The sequence below is a fragment of the Mustela putorius genome, unplaced genomic scaffold, assembly GCF_011764305.1.
Source record: "Mustela putorius furo isolate JIRA1106 unplaced genomic scaffold, ASM1176430v1.1 tig00000460_pilon_pilon_pilon, whole genome shotgun sequence".
Lineage (NCBI taxonomy): Eukaryota > Metazoa > Chordata > Mammalia > Carnivora > Mustelidae > Mustela > Mustela putorius.
In genome coordinates, this window is record NW_025421389.1 from 10882240 (window position 1) to 10901204 (window position 18965).

Sequence of the window (18965 nt, forward strand, 5' to 3'; positions counted from 1 at the left end):
CCACCTTCAGTGAGTCCAGGGCCTCCCTCTTTCCTGGTCTTCCTGAAAATGGGACATCGTTTTAAATTTAAAATCGCAGAGCACCTCTAGCCAAGAAGCTCTCAAATCTTCTTTTGCTAAAAGCTGCCGAGCCCATCACCCAAATGGATACTTAATAAAGATAAACAAGAAACCCATAAAAATGGTTACCTGTGCAGGATGGGGGGGGAGGGGGTACAGGAGTTGGGGGCGCAGAGAAGCAAGACTTCTTTTTGTTTGACTTTGGAAGCTCGTACATTTATTATGTGCTCTTCAAGAAAGTGAAGCCGTTTTTAAAGCTGGAAGCCCACGGTGGAAAGTGGCTGACGGCAGAGCGGCTCTGGCAGAAGGCGGTGGGAGGGGTGATGGGCAGAGACCCATCTTCTATTTTATAGTGGGCAAAATGAAAGCCTGCGGAGCTGGGCTATCTCTCCGGGTCTTTCCACAAGCCGTATCCAGACAGGGCTAAATATACTCCCCAGAAGACACAAAACACCCAATCCTTTTGAAAGATTTATTTTTAATTAAAAAATAGAAGTTATCTTAACAGAATCTGCTTGGCAGCTTCGGGGAGGGCAACTCAATAAAGCGAGAAAACCAGGGCTTCTCCGCTCTTGGGTCACCTGACTGAGAATGGGTACAAAGGCACACGGGTCTTCAAACGAACTTTATTCAGAAACAACTCTAATAACTCAGAACTTGCTTCCCCCACCCTTTTTTGCCCACCCTCACCAGCCCGGCCCCACCCCCCCGCCCCCACCCCCAAAAAACAACCAAAAACATTAAATTCTCTTTTAAAACGACAGAAATAAGTGCTGAGTTAGGAAGGAGGCCAGGCTTGCGGCCCGGGCTCCACCATGATCTCTCTGCTTTGATGACGGGCTGTGCAGGGGCTGGAGGGAGAGAGCCGGGGCAGCCCCCCGCCGTGCCAGACCCCGGGGGTGGGTTCTGGTACCCAGCCCCGCAGCCCTCGCCCCAGCAGGGGCAGGCAGTTCCAAGGCACTGTCTCCCTTCATCAAGGGCATCCGGTGGCTAAAACAGCCTTTCAGGAAGAGAAAGGCCTAAGGCAAGCAGGTCTTCATCAAATGCTTGTGATGAAAACCACTGAGACCCGTGGGGGCTGGGAGACGTGGATCTCTTCTCGCCGAGTTTACCAGGCTTTGGGGAGCGTATCTCTCTCTATTCTCCCTGACTTCCCTCTTTCCATTCCTCCCCATCTTCCCCTTCCCCCAATTGAGTTTTTATTTTAGCTTGATGGTGGGGGTTCCGAAGAGGCTATTGGCAACTCCTGGGGCTGGCCGGGGGGCTCTGCCACCTCTACGGAGACGTCGCATGCTTCCGATTCCTGGGGGTCACAGAGCTCCTCCTGTCCCTGGGAGGGTGCAAGGCGCTCCTGGCTCTGGGCCTGGCTGTGCATTTTCTCTTCAGCTTCAATCTCTTCTGATGTGGGGATGGAGTTCTTCTTGGGACGACCTTTGGGTTTTGTAGGTGCTTCCTGTCCACCTTTAAGAACCTTCGTGGGAGAAAAAAACAGTCATTAAATCTAATAAATAACTCCCTCCCTCCACTTTCCCACTCAAGAGGGTCTATAGGGTTCCTTCCCAGCAGCGATGGCCTGGCAAAAGGTATTTTCAACCCATCACCTGTAGAGTATAAAGACATCTTCATTCTTTTTATTATTGTCATTATTATTATTTTAGAGTGACATTTTAAAAAGGATTTTTTAAAAAAGATTTTATTTATTTATTTGACAGAGGGAGAAAGAACACAAGTAGGCAGAGGGAAAAGGGGAAGCAGGCTCCCCATTGAGCAGGGAGCCTGATGCAAGACTCGATCCCAGGACCCTGGGATCATGACCTGAGCTGAAGGCAGTCGCTTAACCAACTGAGCCACCCAGGCACCCCTTTTAAAAAGGATTTTATTTACTTATGTGAAAGAGAGAAAGAGAGAGAGAACACGTGCTAGGAGGAGTGGGTGGTTAGCAGAGGGACTCCCCACTGATCAGTGAGCCCGACATGGGGCTTGACCCCAGGACCCCAAGATCATGACCAAAGGAACACACTTAACTGACTGAGCCACCCAGGCGCCCCCAAGATATGTTCATTCTTTAAATGTTCAATTTACTTTCAGTGAGTATCTCATATTTTGGCTTTAAATAAAATGATCACAAACACATTAAATAATCCAACTTCAACAATAAGGAAAGAAATAACAATTAAAATATTAAAGCAGTACCTATCAAGCTGACAAGGTAAAAAGCCAATATTTATAGCAAGCAGGAAAATAAATACTCCAGTGTGGAAGTGTCATTGGTACAACCTTCTCAAAAGGGAAACTGAGAATTCAAATTAAGTCTTAAGATGTGTATACTCGGACAAGAAATTTCACTTCTAAGTAAGTCATCAAAGACTGAGATGAAGACTGATCTGTAGAAAAGTTCATCAAAAAGTTGGTTGTAACAGCAAAAATTGGGGGGGGGGATACTTTAAAGTTTAGTTATATGATTGAGTAGATAATTATAGCATATCCCAGAGAGAGAATACTTGATAAACATTACAATCATTTGTGTAGAATGTTTAATGACATGGGAAATATCATTAACGTACTTTTGTGGAAAACAGGTTATAAACCAGCATAACCCAATCTGGAGGACGGATGACCGGTTTTCAGTGTCAGGATCATGAAGAATTTTTCATTTTTCTTTCTTTCTTTTTCTTTCTTTCTCTCTCTCTCTCTGAAGAATTTTTTTTTTTTTTTTTTCTTTCTTTCTTTCTTTCTTTCTTTCTTTCTTTCTCTCTCTCTCTCTTTTTTTTAGTAGTCTCTATTTTTTTGGTACAATGATCATGTGTAAGTATTTCTGTAAGAAAAAATGTTACAAGAGATATACAACTGAATGGCTCAAAGATGGAATAGAGAATAATAGTAAGTTCCAGCCAGTTTCGAAAGTTGAATCACTACGGCAGTTGAATTCTTACAGCTGCGTCTTTGGGAGAGTTCCTGAAAGACTGAGCCTCAGCTTCCTAGTCTACGAAACCGAGATGATACCACCTCCTCTCACAGGGGGATGACTAGGGTGACCAACAGATACAACGTACACAAGAGAGCAAGAACTCTTCCTGCTCTGCAGAACCCAACTCCCCACTCTCCTCCCCTGAGGAACTCAGCTTGCAGGGTGCTCCTGTGGGGAGCCTTCCCTGACCTCCCAGGTCCACGCCAGAGGCCCTCCACCAGGGGCAAGGTGAGCTCTTCCCCTTCCTCCGTTAGAGCACTTTTCACAAACCACTGTCCCTGCACATTTACTTGCCTGCTCCTCCCACTCTGTCGCTCCAGGGAGCAGACGTTCAACAACTGCAGGGGAAGAAAGATACAGAGCAAGAAATGTAACAGCGCGCCAAATAGCCTTGGCTGATCGCAATGGACTTGCACATTTATTGTCCCAATGTGTGATGTCGAGAATACCGTAACTTACAAAGGCAGAACTTTAAAAAGACGTGTATGTTACTTAAGAATATCACAGACGGTCCCTGAGCTCTGACTTGGTGTCCTTGCAGCTTTCCTGGGCAGCTAGTGCCACGCGCTTCAGGAGGACCTGGATTAGCACGGATAATTAGGAGTGAAATGTATTGTGCTACTTACATAACCCACTTAATCTTTTCTTCTGTACTTGAACAGAGGTTCCTTGAAGGTAAATCCTGCAACTTTCCCTTGCTTCGTGCTCCAGACAAATCACTTTCAACTAATTTTACACAGTTAGTAAATACTTATCAATCAATTATACCTCTTTCTTTCAAGAGAAGCACAGGACCTCTGGGTGCTGAACTGTAGGAATGAAGGCAGTAACTCAATAAGCCAGAAATTCTTGTTTTAAACAGCTTTATTGAGATAAAATTCACATACCATACACTTCCTAGTGACAACTAAGTGATCTTTTGTACAGTCAGAATTGTACAACTATCACCAGAATCCAATTTTATTTTACTATTTTTTAAAGATTTTATTTATTTATTTGACAGAGAGATCACAAGTAGGCAGAGAGGCAGGCAGAGAGAAAAGAGGAAGCAGGCTCCCTGCTGAGCAGAGAGCCTGATGCAGGACTCGATCCCAAGACCCTAAGATCATGACCTGAGCCGAAGGCAGAGGCTTAACCCACTGAGCCACCCAGGCACCCCAGAATCCAATTTTAAAACATTCTTAGCACCCCACAAAAGAAACCCCATACCCATTAACAGTCACCTGTATTTTGTCCCAGGCCTTGCCCCCCTGCCAACCCTAGGCAACCACTCATCTGCCTTTTGTCTCTACAGATTTGCCTGTTCTTGCTATTTCATATGAATTGAGTTACACAATATGTCATCCTTTGCCACTGGCGTCTTTTCACTCAGCATGAGATGCTTTCAAGGGTCATCCATGCTGTAGCCTAGATCAATACTTCAATTCCTTTTTATGGCCAACTAATAGCCATTGTGGGAACAAATCATATTCCATTTACCCATTCATCCCTGGAGAGACGCGGAGGTTGCTACTACCTTTTGGCTGTTGTGAACAGTGCTGCTGTGAAGAGGGTACAGAAACATCTGTTCACTTCTTTTGGGTGTATCCGTACAATTGGGATTGCTGCGTTATATGGTAAGTCTGTTTTTTTGTTTTTTGTTTTTTGTACCTTCCGGACTATTTGCCAAAGCGATTGCACCATGTTCCAATCAGCAGTCTATGAGGGATCCAATTCTCCATATCCTCACCAGTACGTGATGGTATGTCTTTCTGATACCAGCCACGCCAGAGGGAAGGCCGTGGTACCCCATGCTTGTGAGTTACATTTCCCTGAGGACTGATGAAGAGGAGCATCTTTTCCTGTGCTTATGGGCCAGCCATATGTTTTCTTGAGACAGAGGTCTATTCAAATCCTTCACCCAAGTGAAATTTGGTGTAAGGGTTCTTTTTTTTTTTTTTTTTAAGATTTTATTTATTTATTTGACAGACAGAGATCACAAGCATGTGGAGAGGCAGGCAGAGAGAAAGGAAGCAGGGCCCTTGCTGAGCAGAGAGCCTGACTCGGGGCTCGATCCTAGGACTCTGGGACCATGAACAGAGGCAAAGGCAGAGGCTTTAACCCACTGAGCCACCCATGCACCCCGAGGTATAAGGGTTTTTTATACACATTCAGGATACAAGTCCATCATCAGATACAAGATTTGCAAAGACGCTCTCCCGTTCTGTGTGTTGTCTCTTCCCTCTCTTGGCGATGTCCTTCACAGCATACAGGCTTTTAGTTCTGATGAAGTCTGATTTATTTTCTCTTTCATTGCTTGGGCTTTGGTGTGCTCAGGCGATTTTGCCAAATCCAAGGCAGTGAATATTTACTCTTAAATTTTCTTTTTGCAACACTCCTCTGGCTATTCAAGGTCTTTTCTGGTTCCATAAAAAAATATGGAGCGCTTCACGAATTAGCATGTCATCCTTATGCAGGGGCCATGCTAATCTCTGTATCGTTCCAATTTTACTATGTGTGGCAGAAGCGAGCACTACTCTTAAATTTTCTTCTAAGAGTTTTACAGTTTTAGTTTTTACCTTTAGGTCTATAGTTCACTTTGAGTTGTTTTTTGTATAAGGTGTGAGGAAACCCAGAGGCTCTCAATGAACACCTCTTTTTAGCTGGGGATCTGCTCAGCCACTGCACTTTCCACGCGAACAGCAAACACACAAATAGGAAGGGGACCTCTAACAGGGTAGAGATGCTGACAGAATGCACCTCTGGGGAGAAGGCGTCCCTATATTCCTTTTCACATAAGTCAGCATCTGATTTTTATTTCAGTCTGAGTGCAGGCTGTTGAAAGTGCCCAGATGTGCCAAGATGGAATTTATGTGTTGAAAGCAGCTCCACTTGGTATGAAAGAGGTTATACAAAATTAAGTTGCCCCATATAGTAATCAAGTTATAAAAGGGCAGGTCTAAGGAAGCCACCTAATTGGCAAAAGAAAGTCCAGCCCAGCAATTAGAGAACACCACCCACACAGCTTGGATAGACCCCACCTGGCTGTTTTCCTACTGCACAGAGGGAAAAAAAAAAAATCAAAACAATCAAGCCATTTTCTAAATGGGATAAAACATTCCAGCGCAAGCAATAATTAGGAGATAACTACCCTCTTGGCTGCTTCCCGCACTCGACCTCTGGCCCCTTGCCTCCCAGAACACCTGAGACAAGCAATTATCTCATAACCGTCCCATGCCAGGAGCCGTGCGTTCTCATGCACCCCGTGGCCCTCCTCCCCGGGGTCCCTTCTGCCCAATTATTCCTAAAGCCAGTTTAGTCCCCTTGGTCGGGGGAGTCCAGACAACACACCACACGTGAGGCCACATGCCCCTTTGAGAAACGGCTAGACACCATCTACTTCCATTAGTAGTGTTTGCTGCTAGCCGCAGCTCCCCTCACCCCTCAAAACCCTTCAACGAGATATTCAAATATGCTGTGGCTGAAGATGTCAGGACAGGCCTGTTTCCTTTCCAAGGCACTTGGGTGGGAGACATGCAGTTAGATGGCAGAGCATGGACCGTGAGCGCAGGGAGGGGCCCTCTACCTCCCCCATTACTCAGACAGGAAACTGAGCAGGCACAGGTAATCTGCCTTGGGCCAAGAGCAAGCCAAGGGCAGGGCTGGGATTTGAACACACAGCCCTGCCCACTTGACTCTAACGCTCTTACCAATATCTCATTGTGCATACTGAGCGAGGGATGTGTCAAATGTGCCTCTGTGATTTCTGATTCTAACACCGCTCTGCAGTTCCCCAGTCTCCCGGCAGACCCTGGGTCACGGGCGCCTTTCCCAGGGGTGCTTTCTGCACCTTTTTCTGTCTTCATCTGCAGCTCTCTGGAGCAGGGAGAGTCGGATCAACTGATGACTATTTCCATGAAGCTGAGAAGTTGGGATTCCCTAGCACAAATCTTTTTCCTGCACCCTGCTCGACAGCCTTTCCCTGCCGGAAGACGCCATGCTCCACATGCTAGAGCACTGAGCCGGAGCAGGCCCGGCAAGAAAGGACAGCCAGGATGGTTCTCATCCAGAAGACAGTTTTGGGGCCCCAGAAACCTGTAGAATTCAGTTTCTGCTTATATGTTCTCTGGCCTCCCAAACTGGATTCTCTGAAGATGTAAATTACATGGCTAACTAAATAATAATAATAATAATAATAATAATAATAAAAGGAAGAGGAGGAAGAGGAGGATGGTGGTTAATACTTCTCAGCTGCGTTCTATGCAGGAAGCACTGCTCATTTAGCACCACAGCCCTATAAGGTATTTATGTATGAGGCATTTTATTAATGGGAAGACAGGACCCCAGAGGTTAAGTAACCTGCTCAAGATTACATAGAGAGTAGCCATTTCATGGAATTGTTGACTATCTGGAGATCTGCAGTGCCCCAAGATGAGGACAGCGCCTGCTCTGTGGCCCACCCAATCCTGTGATCAGGGCAGGAGGCTGGTGTCTATTCGGATCCTCTCACTGAACTGGGTTTTAGAGCTGAGAGAGACCCCTGAATGATAAGGCACTTTCGGCCCGTTGCAAAACTCTGGGTCCTCCTGGAACTCAAGCCAAACAGAAATGGAATAGAGGGTGAGCGTCCCATCTCGTGTGCAAGATGAAATTTACCCAACCCGCTAGAAGTTACCAACGCTGACCGGTAGGAACTAGTCTGAGATGCTATCTGGCCTCTGGCAGCGCTCTCCTTGGCCGCCCTGTGAGTAACTCTTGAGAACCAAGTGCTAATCTTTTTCCAGTTCCAATTAGGTGACTAGCCTTGAGACATCTTTATTACCCAATTAGCTTTTTCTTTTCCTCCCAGTACTTGAAGAGATAGCCTTGAAAGAGTTCTACCAGGAAAACATATGAGGCAATCTGGATCCCAACAATGCTTCGCTGTTGAGGGGGAGTCAGAACTCAGACCCGCAATGGAACTACCACCCTCCCATTTGTAGTTCTGGCCTTTCTGAAGCTGTTCAAAGAGGCCCCGGTGTTCTGGCTCCTTCCTTGTGACTGTGACACCCTCCCCACCTTTGCCTGGCCCTCTTCTATTTGTCTGCTGAAACCATTTTAGACACCTCTTCCCTGATGCCCTCCCTTTCTCTATCCTGATTCCAAACCCAGTAAATTCCACTGTGGTCCCGATCCCTCTGAATAATTACTAGTTTCACAGGTCGGTCGTCACCCACCTGACGGGGTACTCTTTTCTCATTTTATTTTGGAATGGACATGTTCGTGACTTATCTTGGCATCTCCGTTGCCCCAGTGCTCCATTCCTACGCTCAACATTTAACTGCTAGAGCGGACACAGCGCTTGGCACTCCCGCCTCTCCTGAAGGGACCTGGATTCGGCTGGCCCGTGGAATGCTCTCTGAGGTTAAATCTGCTGAGTGACTTCCATTTTGCTTTTGGTTACGGTGCTGACCCTCACTAACCAGCTCGCACTTGTGCCGGCAGCCCAGTAGCTGGTGAACAACAGGTGACGTCAGAGGCAAAGGCACAACGCTCGTCCCATGGGCAGCGGGCGGAGCTGGCAGGGATGTCAATTCCTTAACTGTCTGACTCATGAAGAGATCGCTGATAACTGATTTCAACAATGCCTCTGCCACTCGGGAGACATTGATTTCGATGATGATGATTGACGAGGAAGGAGGTGGGTGGCGGACTTGCCCGAAATCAGCCGGGGAGGGACAGGCATGGGAACTCGGCCCAGAGTTTCTAACTCCCAGATCTGGTTCTTTCCGAGATCAGTTCCCCGGGAGGTTACCATATTATTTTCTTCTTTCTTTCTTTTTTTTTCCCCCACTAGATTTTATTTATTTATTTGTCAGAGAGAGGGGGAGAGAGAGCAAGAGTATACACGTGCAAGTGCGCACACAAGCAGGCAGAGAGGCAGGCAGAAGAGAAGCAGGCTCCCCGCTGTGAAAAGAGCCCCATGCGGGGCTCAACCCCAGGACCCCAAGATCACAACCTTAGCAGAAGGCAAACGCTTGACCCATTGAGCCACCCAGCTGCCCCTCAGCCATCATCTTCATGTACCGTAGCATTCTGGAGGTTTTGGAACGGCATATTTCACCAAATCCCATTTATCCTTCAACTTTTCCTTACACCCTTCTCAAATACCCAACCCCTGAACACTTCTGCTTCATATACCTACAAGAATTGTAATTCACCATCACATGCTCCCTGGCTGCTTTCTGGACCTTGACTCTCCAATGGGGTCACAAATGCCATGAAGGCAGGCTTACATCTTATTTCATTACTTCCTATCGTGCCTAGGATAAGGCACGGTTCACAAGAGATGTGAAGACACACGAGTGGAGTCATTCAGGATATGTGTGTTTGTACTGACATCTTGGCCTCTCTTTGCAAGCTCTCCGGGAGCCGTGCCGCCTCCCCCTGAACATCCTTCCCTGGCAGGCTCAGGTCCCCCCAGAGGAAATGATGAGATTTGCCCAGGAATTCCCTTCCAGGAATATAATAAATGCCACCTGGCTGGCTTTTTTTCCTGTTAAGAATTAATTTACAATGTATTTCTTTTTCTCAGATGACAGCAAGGACTAATGTTTTCAGAAAAAAATTATTGGACAAAAGCACAAAATTGAGAAAATGTCTCTGTATCTAGTAGCTATTAAAAATATCTATTGACTCACCTGTTTTCCTGAAAACTAGGGGCCACAGAAGGACCTCAGTTTTAGTAACTGTAAAAAAACCCATCATATTCTAGCTCTTGAACACCAGGAAAGATGGCTTGTGGCCAGATGGGTTAGTAAATTAGAGTGTCGTCCAAGCAGGTCTGGACTACCTGGTTTGCACCAGAGGAGAAAGGGCCAGAAAATTTCAGTGAGGGTGTGAGGAAGGCCCAGGTCACAGGCCATGGTTGTACCTGGTTTCTCCCGAAAACAGGCTGCTTCCCACCCTCTCGTCCCAGCTCACCTCTTATCTCTGGGCTTTGACCTTTTCCCTTGTGGTTTACAGAACTGGCAATGAAACATGCAACCACTTTGGAAAATCCAGATTTAACAGATTTTTCATAGTTGCTCTTTTTTAAGAAAAAGTGAACTATGATGAAGCTGAATCCTTCAAAATATGGAGATGTCTATTTGGTGTTTTTGTTTGTTTGTTTTTTAGCAAGGGGCGTTTATGATAATAGGTCCATTTAGAAACCAAAGATGGACTGCTCCATTAGCAAGGTAATAAAACAACCTTAGGGAAATCACCAGGGGAACCTGGGAGCTTGCGATCACATGAATCCCCAGCCCTGTCACAGACCTCTGCACTCAGGACGCGGGGAGAGCCTCGACTTCTGCATTTGTACCTGCAATCCAGGTTCCTCTGATCCCCACTAAAGCCTGACAATGCCTACATTCTAGCCCATGTAGCCCAGGAACAAATGTGCCCTATATGTAATCATAAACAAAGAGTCCTGACTTCTAATCTTAGCTCCTGGTGGGAGGGGGAAGGAAGTTCTTAGAAAAGGCCAGCAGGTGGGGTGAAAACTAGCAACTGAGAAGCTTGTGAGCTTTCTTTTATTTCTAAGGAAACTGTGGAAAAGAATATCCTTCTGGTCAGGAAATCCAGGTCAGGAGGAATGGCTTATCTGACCATGCCAATGGCCTCCCTCCCAGCCAGCATCATAAAAGGCCTTCCACTCTCCAACACCCAAGCCATCAGTGGTCCCTCCTGTCTTCTTCCCAGCCCTGTGGTAAGAATTTTCCCCATCATGGTGGGCACGCGGTGAGACTCCCTCTCTTCCTTACCATTTTCTTCCACTTCATTCTGCGGTTCTGATACCAAGTCTTCACCTGCAGTTGAGTGAGTCCCAGAGACTGGGCCAAGTCCAACCTGGAAGGCACGAGATGCAAAGGAAGGATGAGGAAGGAGGAAAGGGGCAGAAGGGATGGGGTCCCGCAGACTAGCTCCAGGCACCGATATCAGAGTGCGGACGTCCCCCATTGAAGCAGTTCTTCCCCAAAGAGCTTTACTTTCCTTCCAAGTATCTCATGGATGAAACTCTGGGAACCTGAGAAATGGATGCCTACAACCCAAGGGCACCTGGGGCCATCATCCTGGAAACATCCACTGTCTGCTCTGGACCCGAAAAGGATTTCTCAGCCTTGATTATAAAGTTCTCTTTCTGACCTGACAGAGTCTTTATGTGGATCCCATATAAAATGAGGACGCTGTCCCCAAATCCAAACTGGAAAGGAAAAGTAAAGACCCGTCATTCTTGTCAAAATCCTCATCAACCCAGATGCAGCACAAGCCCTCCTCCTGCAGGGGGGCCTTCCCACCCCCACGACACCTCCCACAGCTTTTCCCCTCTGGACCTTCCCACCAGTCAGCTATCACCTGGGGGGCTCCACGTTGTCAAGGGTTCCCTGTTTCCCACAAGTACTTTCTGCCTCCCCGATTTAACAGCAAGGGCCTCTTTTCTGTCCACAGATGTGCCTATCAGGTTCTCAGTCCAGACCAAGGGCTCAAAAATACTTTCTGATAGACAGATTCATTCATCGTAACTGCCCTGAACTGTTAAAATTTCGGTTCCAGAAGAAACATTCAATCTGTAACCCCTCCTGCTTCCCATTCGATCGATAACCGTGGTTCTGCATTTCTCTGTAGCCTTCTGTGAAGCCCTGAAGGTCAAAGCCATTCCTGGGAAGTGTGAAGTTCGGAGCTATTTCCAAAGATCCAGCAACCCTTTCCAGGGAACTGCGGTGGGATCCCAGCCTCTAGCTCAGACCCCAACAACCCATGCTGTCTTATTTATTCCTTTCTACGATGCTATGAAGTAGGTATAATTATTCCCATTTTACGGATGAGAGATCTGAAATTTGGAAAGATTAGAATCTCTCGGTAACCACGGTCAAATCCTGTCTGCTGCCTGTTTTTGTAAATCAAGTTTTTATTGGCATATGGACACTCATTTGTCTGCCTACGTCCATGGCTGCTTTCCTGGTCCAGGCTTGGAGGCGAGCCGCTGTGATAGAGACTGAAATGACTTTCTTTCTGGTCCCATACAAGAAAAATTTTGCTAGCCCCGGGCGATGATCCTAGAGTGAGAGGTGCAGCTAGGATGTGAACCTACTTACGTCTGGCTTGTCTGCCTCCTCCTGTATGGGGCTCTCCTCCACCCACCATATTTTTACACAAGTTCGATTTGTCCAAGGGAAGCTCCTGCTCAAAGCTTTTGAAGAGAAAATGCAAACAACCCAACTGGAGTATATCAAATGCGAAAGAGAGCCAGGCTTCCAAACTCAATCCTCAAGACTACAACTATGGACCAATGTTGAAAAAAACCCCAGGTCTACTACCTGAGCACCAACAGGAAGGACCCCTCCTTGAGCCAACATGAGCAGTCTCCCTGTAACCTCTAGAGTGACAGCCTGGGCCAAGCACCCTTGCTATAGGGAGGATGGTCACCACTTTCAAAGTCCAAGGTTTCTGAAGATTACAGTCTGTGGCTCTGAGGTTCCTCCTGTTACACAAACCTTCCCACCCACAAGCCTGAGCCATGGGGATGCCCAAGAATGTGTTCTCGGCCACACTTTCTTTCCCCAACGTCTGACCGTGAGCAAGACCAGCAGGTATTGGCAATGAAGGTTCCAGGTGCCACTTGCTGCACTGCAGCTGCCCAGCTCCCCTGCTCTGACCAGAGGGCACGATTGCAATCTCCAATAATAAAAACAGTCTTCCTTCCCCCAGAACCTCAGAACCTGTCTCACATTGGCAATTCACATATCTCCAGTTGTCCCAGGGAAAGGTGACTGGAAGCTAATAGTTTTATTGAAAGTGATTAACAGACTGAAGCTAGTAAATTCCCTGTGCTGAGAGCACTCAGCCCTCCCCATTAATGAAGCATTGCTTCCCAAGCAGCCGTTCATTAGGAACCAAAACTCCAGGGGGCTGTCCCACAGGCTTCTGGTCTCCCAGGCTCCCACCGCGCCTGGCAGCCCAGTTCACCTGAGGCCATCAGGTGCATGAGTCAATGGCAGGCTCAGTTCACGGCTCTGCATTAGCAAGTGGTGTTAGCTCACTTGGGAAAAATGCACCCCTGACTCACTCTGGCTACAGAAAGGCGCTTCACTGTCATCGGCTTTCTCTCATTACCTGCCACCGTTACAAATTCTCACTTCCCTGCGTATTCGCTTAAATGGGGTCACCTAGGAAACTGGAGAAACAAACAAAAGGGAAGAGGGAGAAAGCTGTGGGAGGAGGGAGTGCTCATGGCCCTGGTCACGTAGGGAGGTGAGGAACACGGGAGAGGGCGGGTGAAGGCGGCAGCTCCCATGCCAGCCAGATGGTGTCCTTCTCCCCAGGCAAGTGAATCAGTCCTGCGTAGGTCACCTGAGAGGTGCCTGGGCAGGTATCAGGAAGTCCCAGGAGCTTGATGAGGAACGAACAGTTCTGTTAAAACGTTCTCTGACTTCCAGAAAATAAGCCTAACATTTTACCCATGCTTGTTGAAGCCCTTTGGGTGTTACTACCATACAAGTCATAAACAATGGTGCCCACCTCCACTGGATGCCCAGCTCCCCGAGGCCCTCCTTTACCTTCTGGGGCCACCAAAACACCTGCTGATAACTGGGCATACCTTCTGTCACTCCCCGATTCACAGCCGCGTCTCCACTGTCTGGCCAAAGCCTCCTTCAGAGGCTCACGTCCCAACAGGACTCCCACTTTCCCCCACCAAACCCTCTTTGTCCGCTGCCTTGCAACTTCGGTTGTGGTATCCCTGTCTATGCAGTGACCCAAACCAGGAGGCACAGGCTTCCCAGCTCTCTCTTCCCTTCCTCACGCCGGTGTCAAGCCTGTCCATGCCACCTTCAAAACTGTTCTTCAATCTATTCCCTTTCCTCGGTGTCCACTGTCACCACCTTAATTCAGGTCTTCAGGGACTATCCCTGGGTTTCCTCCCACTCCCCTGCTCCATCGCTTCCATCTCAGATCAGACACCGAGGGTGCCACCAGGGCGAGGAGTCTAAAAGGTAAATCTAGCCACATCCCTCCCCACTCTTAGAGGCTGCCAATGAAAATGAAGTCAGCATTCTTTGGCCAGACACATGAGCCTTCCACCTCCGGCCTCCTCCCCTGCTGCACTCCCATTTGCACTGTTGGGAACCTGCAGTTCCCTCAGCATGCCCAGTGAGCTGTACCTCAGTGCCCCTGTGGGCCATTCCCTCTGGGACATAAGAGTCAAAGCTCTTCTGAAATGTTGCCTCCTCTGAGATGCCTTCCTGAACCCCATCTCACACATACTCAACAATGTCTCTGGGCTCCTCCAGCCCTTGGTAACATACCGGCACCAGGACCCGTGCCTTGGGTTGTGGGTACTTGCTGTCCTGCCCTCCCCTAGCATCTCCTGCACAGCATAACTCTTTGCTCCTACTTTCTGGATGCACAGGCTTGGACACCATGCCCGGCCCCCAGCAGACGCCCAGCACCCAGCTGATAAGGGCTTGATTAAGTGAAATCAGTAGCCAGATGCTCTTTAGTGAGGGATTTGTACACCCCTTTTTCACTTAAATTTGCGTCAAACAGCTAACTAGCTTAAGAGATGCATGAAAGTTTCCTTCCCTTTCTCTTCAATAGGACTGGGATCAAACCTAATACAGACAAGGAAATGAGCAAAAAGAACAGAAAAAGGACCTGGAAAATCCTCCTAGTAAACAGGATCACATATTAGCTCAGCCCTCTCCAAAGCCCCAGAGTGAGTTTGAAAGAATAAGTTAAGACATACATTCTTGCATATTCTGCAGTTAAGATACTAAAATTAAAGAAAGGAGGTGAGATATGAAGGTCTTTGAGTAAATCAGGGGTCACAGTCCCCTCACCTGGATTTCAAAAGGGTTTAAAGAAAGAGCCCACATCTGGGTCCTGCTCTTCTCTTAGCCAAGTGGTTCTGACTTAATATCCATTAAATCTACTCCAACATCTAGCAGCTCCTGAACCAAATCCATCCAGGCCTTCCCAGTTAAGGGCCAGGCCTGCAGCCTGAGTCAGCTGGGGAATTGCAGAAGCCCGAGAAGGTCCCGGGTCCCCATCCCACAGCTAACCCGTCACTGCGGCTAAGCCTACATGTAAGTGGCTTTAAAAACCAAACCTGTTTGCTAGCTCAGAGCCTGGGCAACCTATTCACTAAACTTGACTTTGATTCTCACACTGGAGTAGTTAAGTTAAATATGGGGATACAGCTGGGGCTTAAGGAAGACGAGCACCAGTGGGCTGGGTGCTGTCGAACAGGCTGTGACATGCACCAAGGGTGAGACTCCTGCCATCGTGTAGAATCTCTCTCTAAAACGGTCCTTGCCCCTCTCTCTAAATGAGTCCCTGTGGCTCTCCATCCCGGCCTGAGAGCAAAAGGTGTCACCCCTTCCCGAAGGCCTTCCCTGTGGACAGTCCCTTCCCCGGGTTCTCACCTGTCCGGGGTGGACAAGTACTTCTGCTTCTGGAACTTCTTCTCCAGGCCCATGAGCTGCAGCTCGGTGAAGATGGTACGGCTCCGGCGGGGCTTCTTCTGCCTCGGCGTGGGCTGCTCCGTCTCCGACTCGCTACTGCCAAGAGCCTCACCCCCTGGGGCCTCGTTGGACGAGGCCTCGGAGACCGGGTGGCAGGACAAGGCCTGGGCAGCTCCCGGGGGGGCGGGGACCAGGTGGGAGATGACCGCGGGCTGCCGGGTGATCACGGAGAGGAGAGGGTATGCCCGAAGGGAAGCGGGGCCTGGAAGACAAACAGGGCGCCAGGTCATGAAAGGAGCCGGAGTGGAAGAGAGCCAGGGCCCCTCAGAGGACCACTCGCCCACTTTCGTCTGACGGGTGGGGCCTCCTGATCATAAGGAGGTAGAATGGAAGAAAGGGAAGAGGACCTAGAACCGCTTGGGGGGAGGCAGGTGAGCGTTGCTCAGTCTGGGGTGTGAGAACATTCAAGTTCCTCGCGGCTAAGAGGAGACTCCTGCAATTCGTCTGGTTTTGAGCGGGCATGTCCCCGCCTCCTCTCCTTGAAACCCCTAAATTCTGGTTTCAAAGATATGGGTCAATGGTCTGAGCAGATGAAATAAAAAAGCTCAAAAAGTTATCAGAAAAAGATATAAACATGTAAGGAAGGATACAGAATAGCTTTGTAATATACAAACTGCCTGAAAACCCCCTGGGTGTTTATAAAAATACATAGTCGAAATTATGAATGAATTCCTCCTGAGAGGTCTCTAGACATTGAATCATGACATTTTTCAGAGCTGGAAGGAAGCTTAAAGGTGATTTAATTCAACTTTTTCATTTCAGAGACAAGACTGAGTGAAAGGCTAAGTGACTTGCCCAAGATCACAGAGCCAGGAGCAAGAAAATCCAGCAGTCAAACCACGTTCTTCTGGCTTACTGTCCAGAGGTCTCATCACATCAGGAATCACAGGGATACACCAATCACCAGAGGGGAGGTACAAACAGAAACAGACTTTAACTCACATGAAAACTTAGATCCATTCTGACCTGCTGCCTCCAGCACTGTGTGAAGGAGAACTGTCGGGTTGGGTGAGGGCTTGGTTGAGGAAAGAGAGCTGGGGTTGAGCAGCCGACATCTGCTGTGGGCATTTGCGGGGGTGTATGGTGGCATGGAGGCCAGTTATGTGCCACTCCTGCCTTAGGAATTTCTAGGCAGAAGTACCATTCCACCAAGAATCTGTTATGTCTTTAAAGTTCAAGTACAAGAGCTCTTCTTTTTCATTATTCGATAGGATTGTGCTTAAAACATGCTAAGTCATTTTATCTTACTGGGCCTCAGTCTTGCCATCCAAATAGCGAGTAAAAGCAAGTAATTTTAAGGAATTCTTCAAGCCCTAATATGATGCCATAAAAGTGCCTCTCATCCCAAGCCCATCTTGACACCTGATAAAAGATAGAGAAGACTCAGGGGTTGCCATTTGGGACTCATCCCAGCCAGGCAGCTCACTAACAGGGCAAAGGCAAGCCTGTGAGCTAACCAACGATCCCACTAGCTCTGGATTAAAACCAACCCAAGTCACAGAAATACCCGGTGCTACTTGGGCTGTACTTCCCTCCCCTGGGTTGGCATCTGTCTTCATAGTCATGCCTGTGCTTCTGTTTTGGGCCCCAGTCATAGTTATTAAAATAGATAACTTCTCTTGTTCTTTGGGTCTTTCTCTTAAGGCCCAGTACAAACCACAGACTTGTTAAATAGTAAATCACCAATGTCTATGTCTTCCATTAACTCTCCAGCCAATGCCAACATTGTGTGTTGTGGATTCTTTCTCAGGGGGGGAAAAATCATCCAGGAATGAGTTACAGCAAGAAAATGAGGATCCCTGGGCCTGTGGTTTTGGATCTCCCAGGACACATTATGAAATATGTCTTCTCGTGAAAACAGTATCTGAAAGTTTCTTTACAGGTACAACATAGTTCTCATCTTGAATCATTTTATTCCTTTAATTCTGACATTTCTTTTTAAAAGGAACTATCTTTATGAAACAGGCTAACTTAGAATCCAGAAGCTTAGGAGCTTACCAATGTAGGAAGTGGCTGGTTATCTACCGGCCTGTAAGATTTGCAATCACCAGAGTTTAGGCTTTCTCTTTCTACTCCCCGCTGGAGTAAAACTTTTTTCCCCCAACATTAAAAAATATTTGGGATGTGGGGTAATACCTGGTGTTGGCCAGGATATGGGGAAATGGGCCCTCATATATTGTTGGCGAGATTGTAAACCAGTATAGTGTTTTAGAAAGACAAACTAAGCAATACCTCTCAAGTACTGATCCAGGCGGTTCTATAATTTGAGACCAATTTTCCCATATGCACAAAGATTTAGGGACAAGCATATTCACTGCAGCCTTGATTATAATAAGGAAACAGGGAAAATAACCCACATATCAACAGGAAAATGATTAAATAAATTATATATCTATAGTATGAACTACAATGTAAGCACTAAAAAGACCTATATAAATACATAGATTACATGAAAAAATAAACTAAAATGGAAAAAAATTCTAAAGTAAATTACTGAGCGAAAATAAAGGTATGGAACAGTTTGCATTTCATTAAAAAAAAAAAAAAAAAGCCTGGATGTGTGTCTGCATTCATAAATGCATTGTTTTTAAACCCAGGAAGTTAGTCACCAAGCTATTAACAGTGATTAGCTCCAGAGAAGGCGTGGGAGTGAAGCAGGGCGAAAAGTACTGTACATGTATGACTCTAATCCTGTATTTAATCCTGCCATAAATGTTTACTGAGCATCTACTATGGGCTGTACTCTGTTCTAGAAGTTGGGGATAGAGCTGTGACCCACATCAAGTCCCACCTTCAGGAAGCTTACATTTCAGTCGGGAAGATAGAAAGCAAACAAACAAATATATGATGCCAGGTAGTGATACATTCTCTGAAGAAAAACACAGCAGACTGTGAAGATGAGGGAGGGAAGGAGGGGGCAGGTATTTCCGAGAGGGGAGGCAAGGCAAGGCAAGGCAAGGAACAGATAACAGTTCTGGCAAATGGGTGACTCAGGGCAGAGGAGAACATTGGGAAGGGCACCCCGGGGGCAGAGAACCAGCTCAAGCAAAGCCCTAAAGTGGGAATGGGCTTGTGTTCAAAGAGTAGCAAAAAGGCAGAGTGAACCATGTGGGGGCGGGGGGAGGGGGAAATAAAGGTTCCAAGAAATAAAAATTTGGAGAAATAGGCTGTAGCCAGATCACATACGGTCTTGAAGGCCAGGGCAAAGATTTTCTTCAGAATGTGATAAAAGCATTAGCGAGATCTGAGCTGGAGAAGGACATGATGTGCTTTCTGTCCTGAAGAGCCCCATGGCTGCTGTGCGGGGGCCTGACTGCAGCAGTGAGTGTGGAAGCAGAGGAGTAAGCTGGGAGGCAAGGCCACCTTCTAGACCAGGCACCACTGTGGCGGGAGCCAGACAGGGAGCAGCTGCA

The 18965-nt window shown here is 47.4% G+C and overlaps 1 protein-coding gene and 1 non-coding gene across 2 annotated transcripts in view; both read right to left on the reverse strand.

The window, feature by feature from the left end:
• Nucleotides 1-518: 518 nt before the first annotated feature.
• The window catches only part of BARX2 (BARX homeobox 2), a 72761-nt gene continuing 54314 nt past the window's right edge, over nucleotides 519-18965 (reverse strand). The window contains exons 2-4 of the mRNA XM_004763909.3: nucleotides 15454-15754; nucleotides 10795-10879; nucleotides 519-1531 (exon numbers count right to left, since the gene is read on the reverse strand). Coding sequence (XP_004763966.1) covers nucleotides 1265-1531; nucleotides 10795-10879; nucleotides 15454-15754 — 653 coding nt within the window. The 3' untranslated portion in view covers nucleotides 519-1264. The remainder of the gene's footprint in view (nucleotides 1532-10794; nucleotides 10880-15453; nucleotides 15755-18965) is intronic.
• LOC123392204 lies at nucleotides 5440-5541 on the reverse strand. Its single transcript, XR_006606911.1, has one exon. It is a non-coding gene; the product is annotated as a U6 spliceosomal RNA (small nuclear RNA).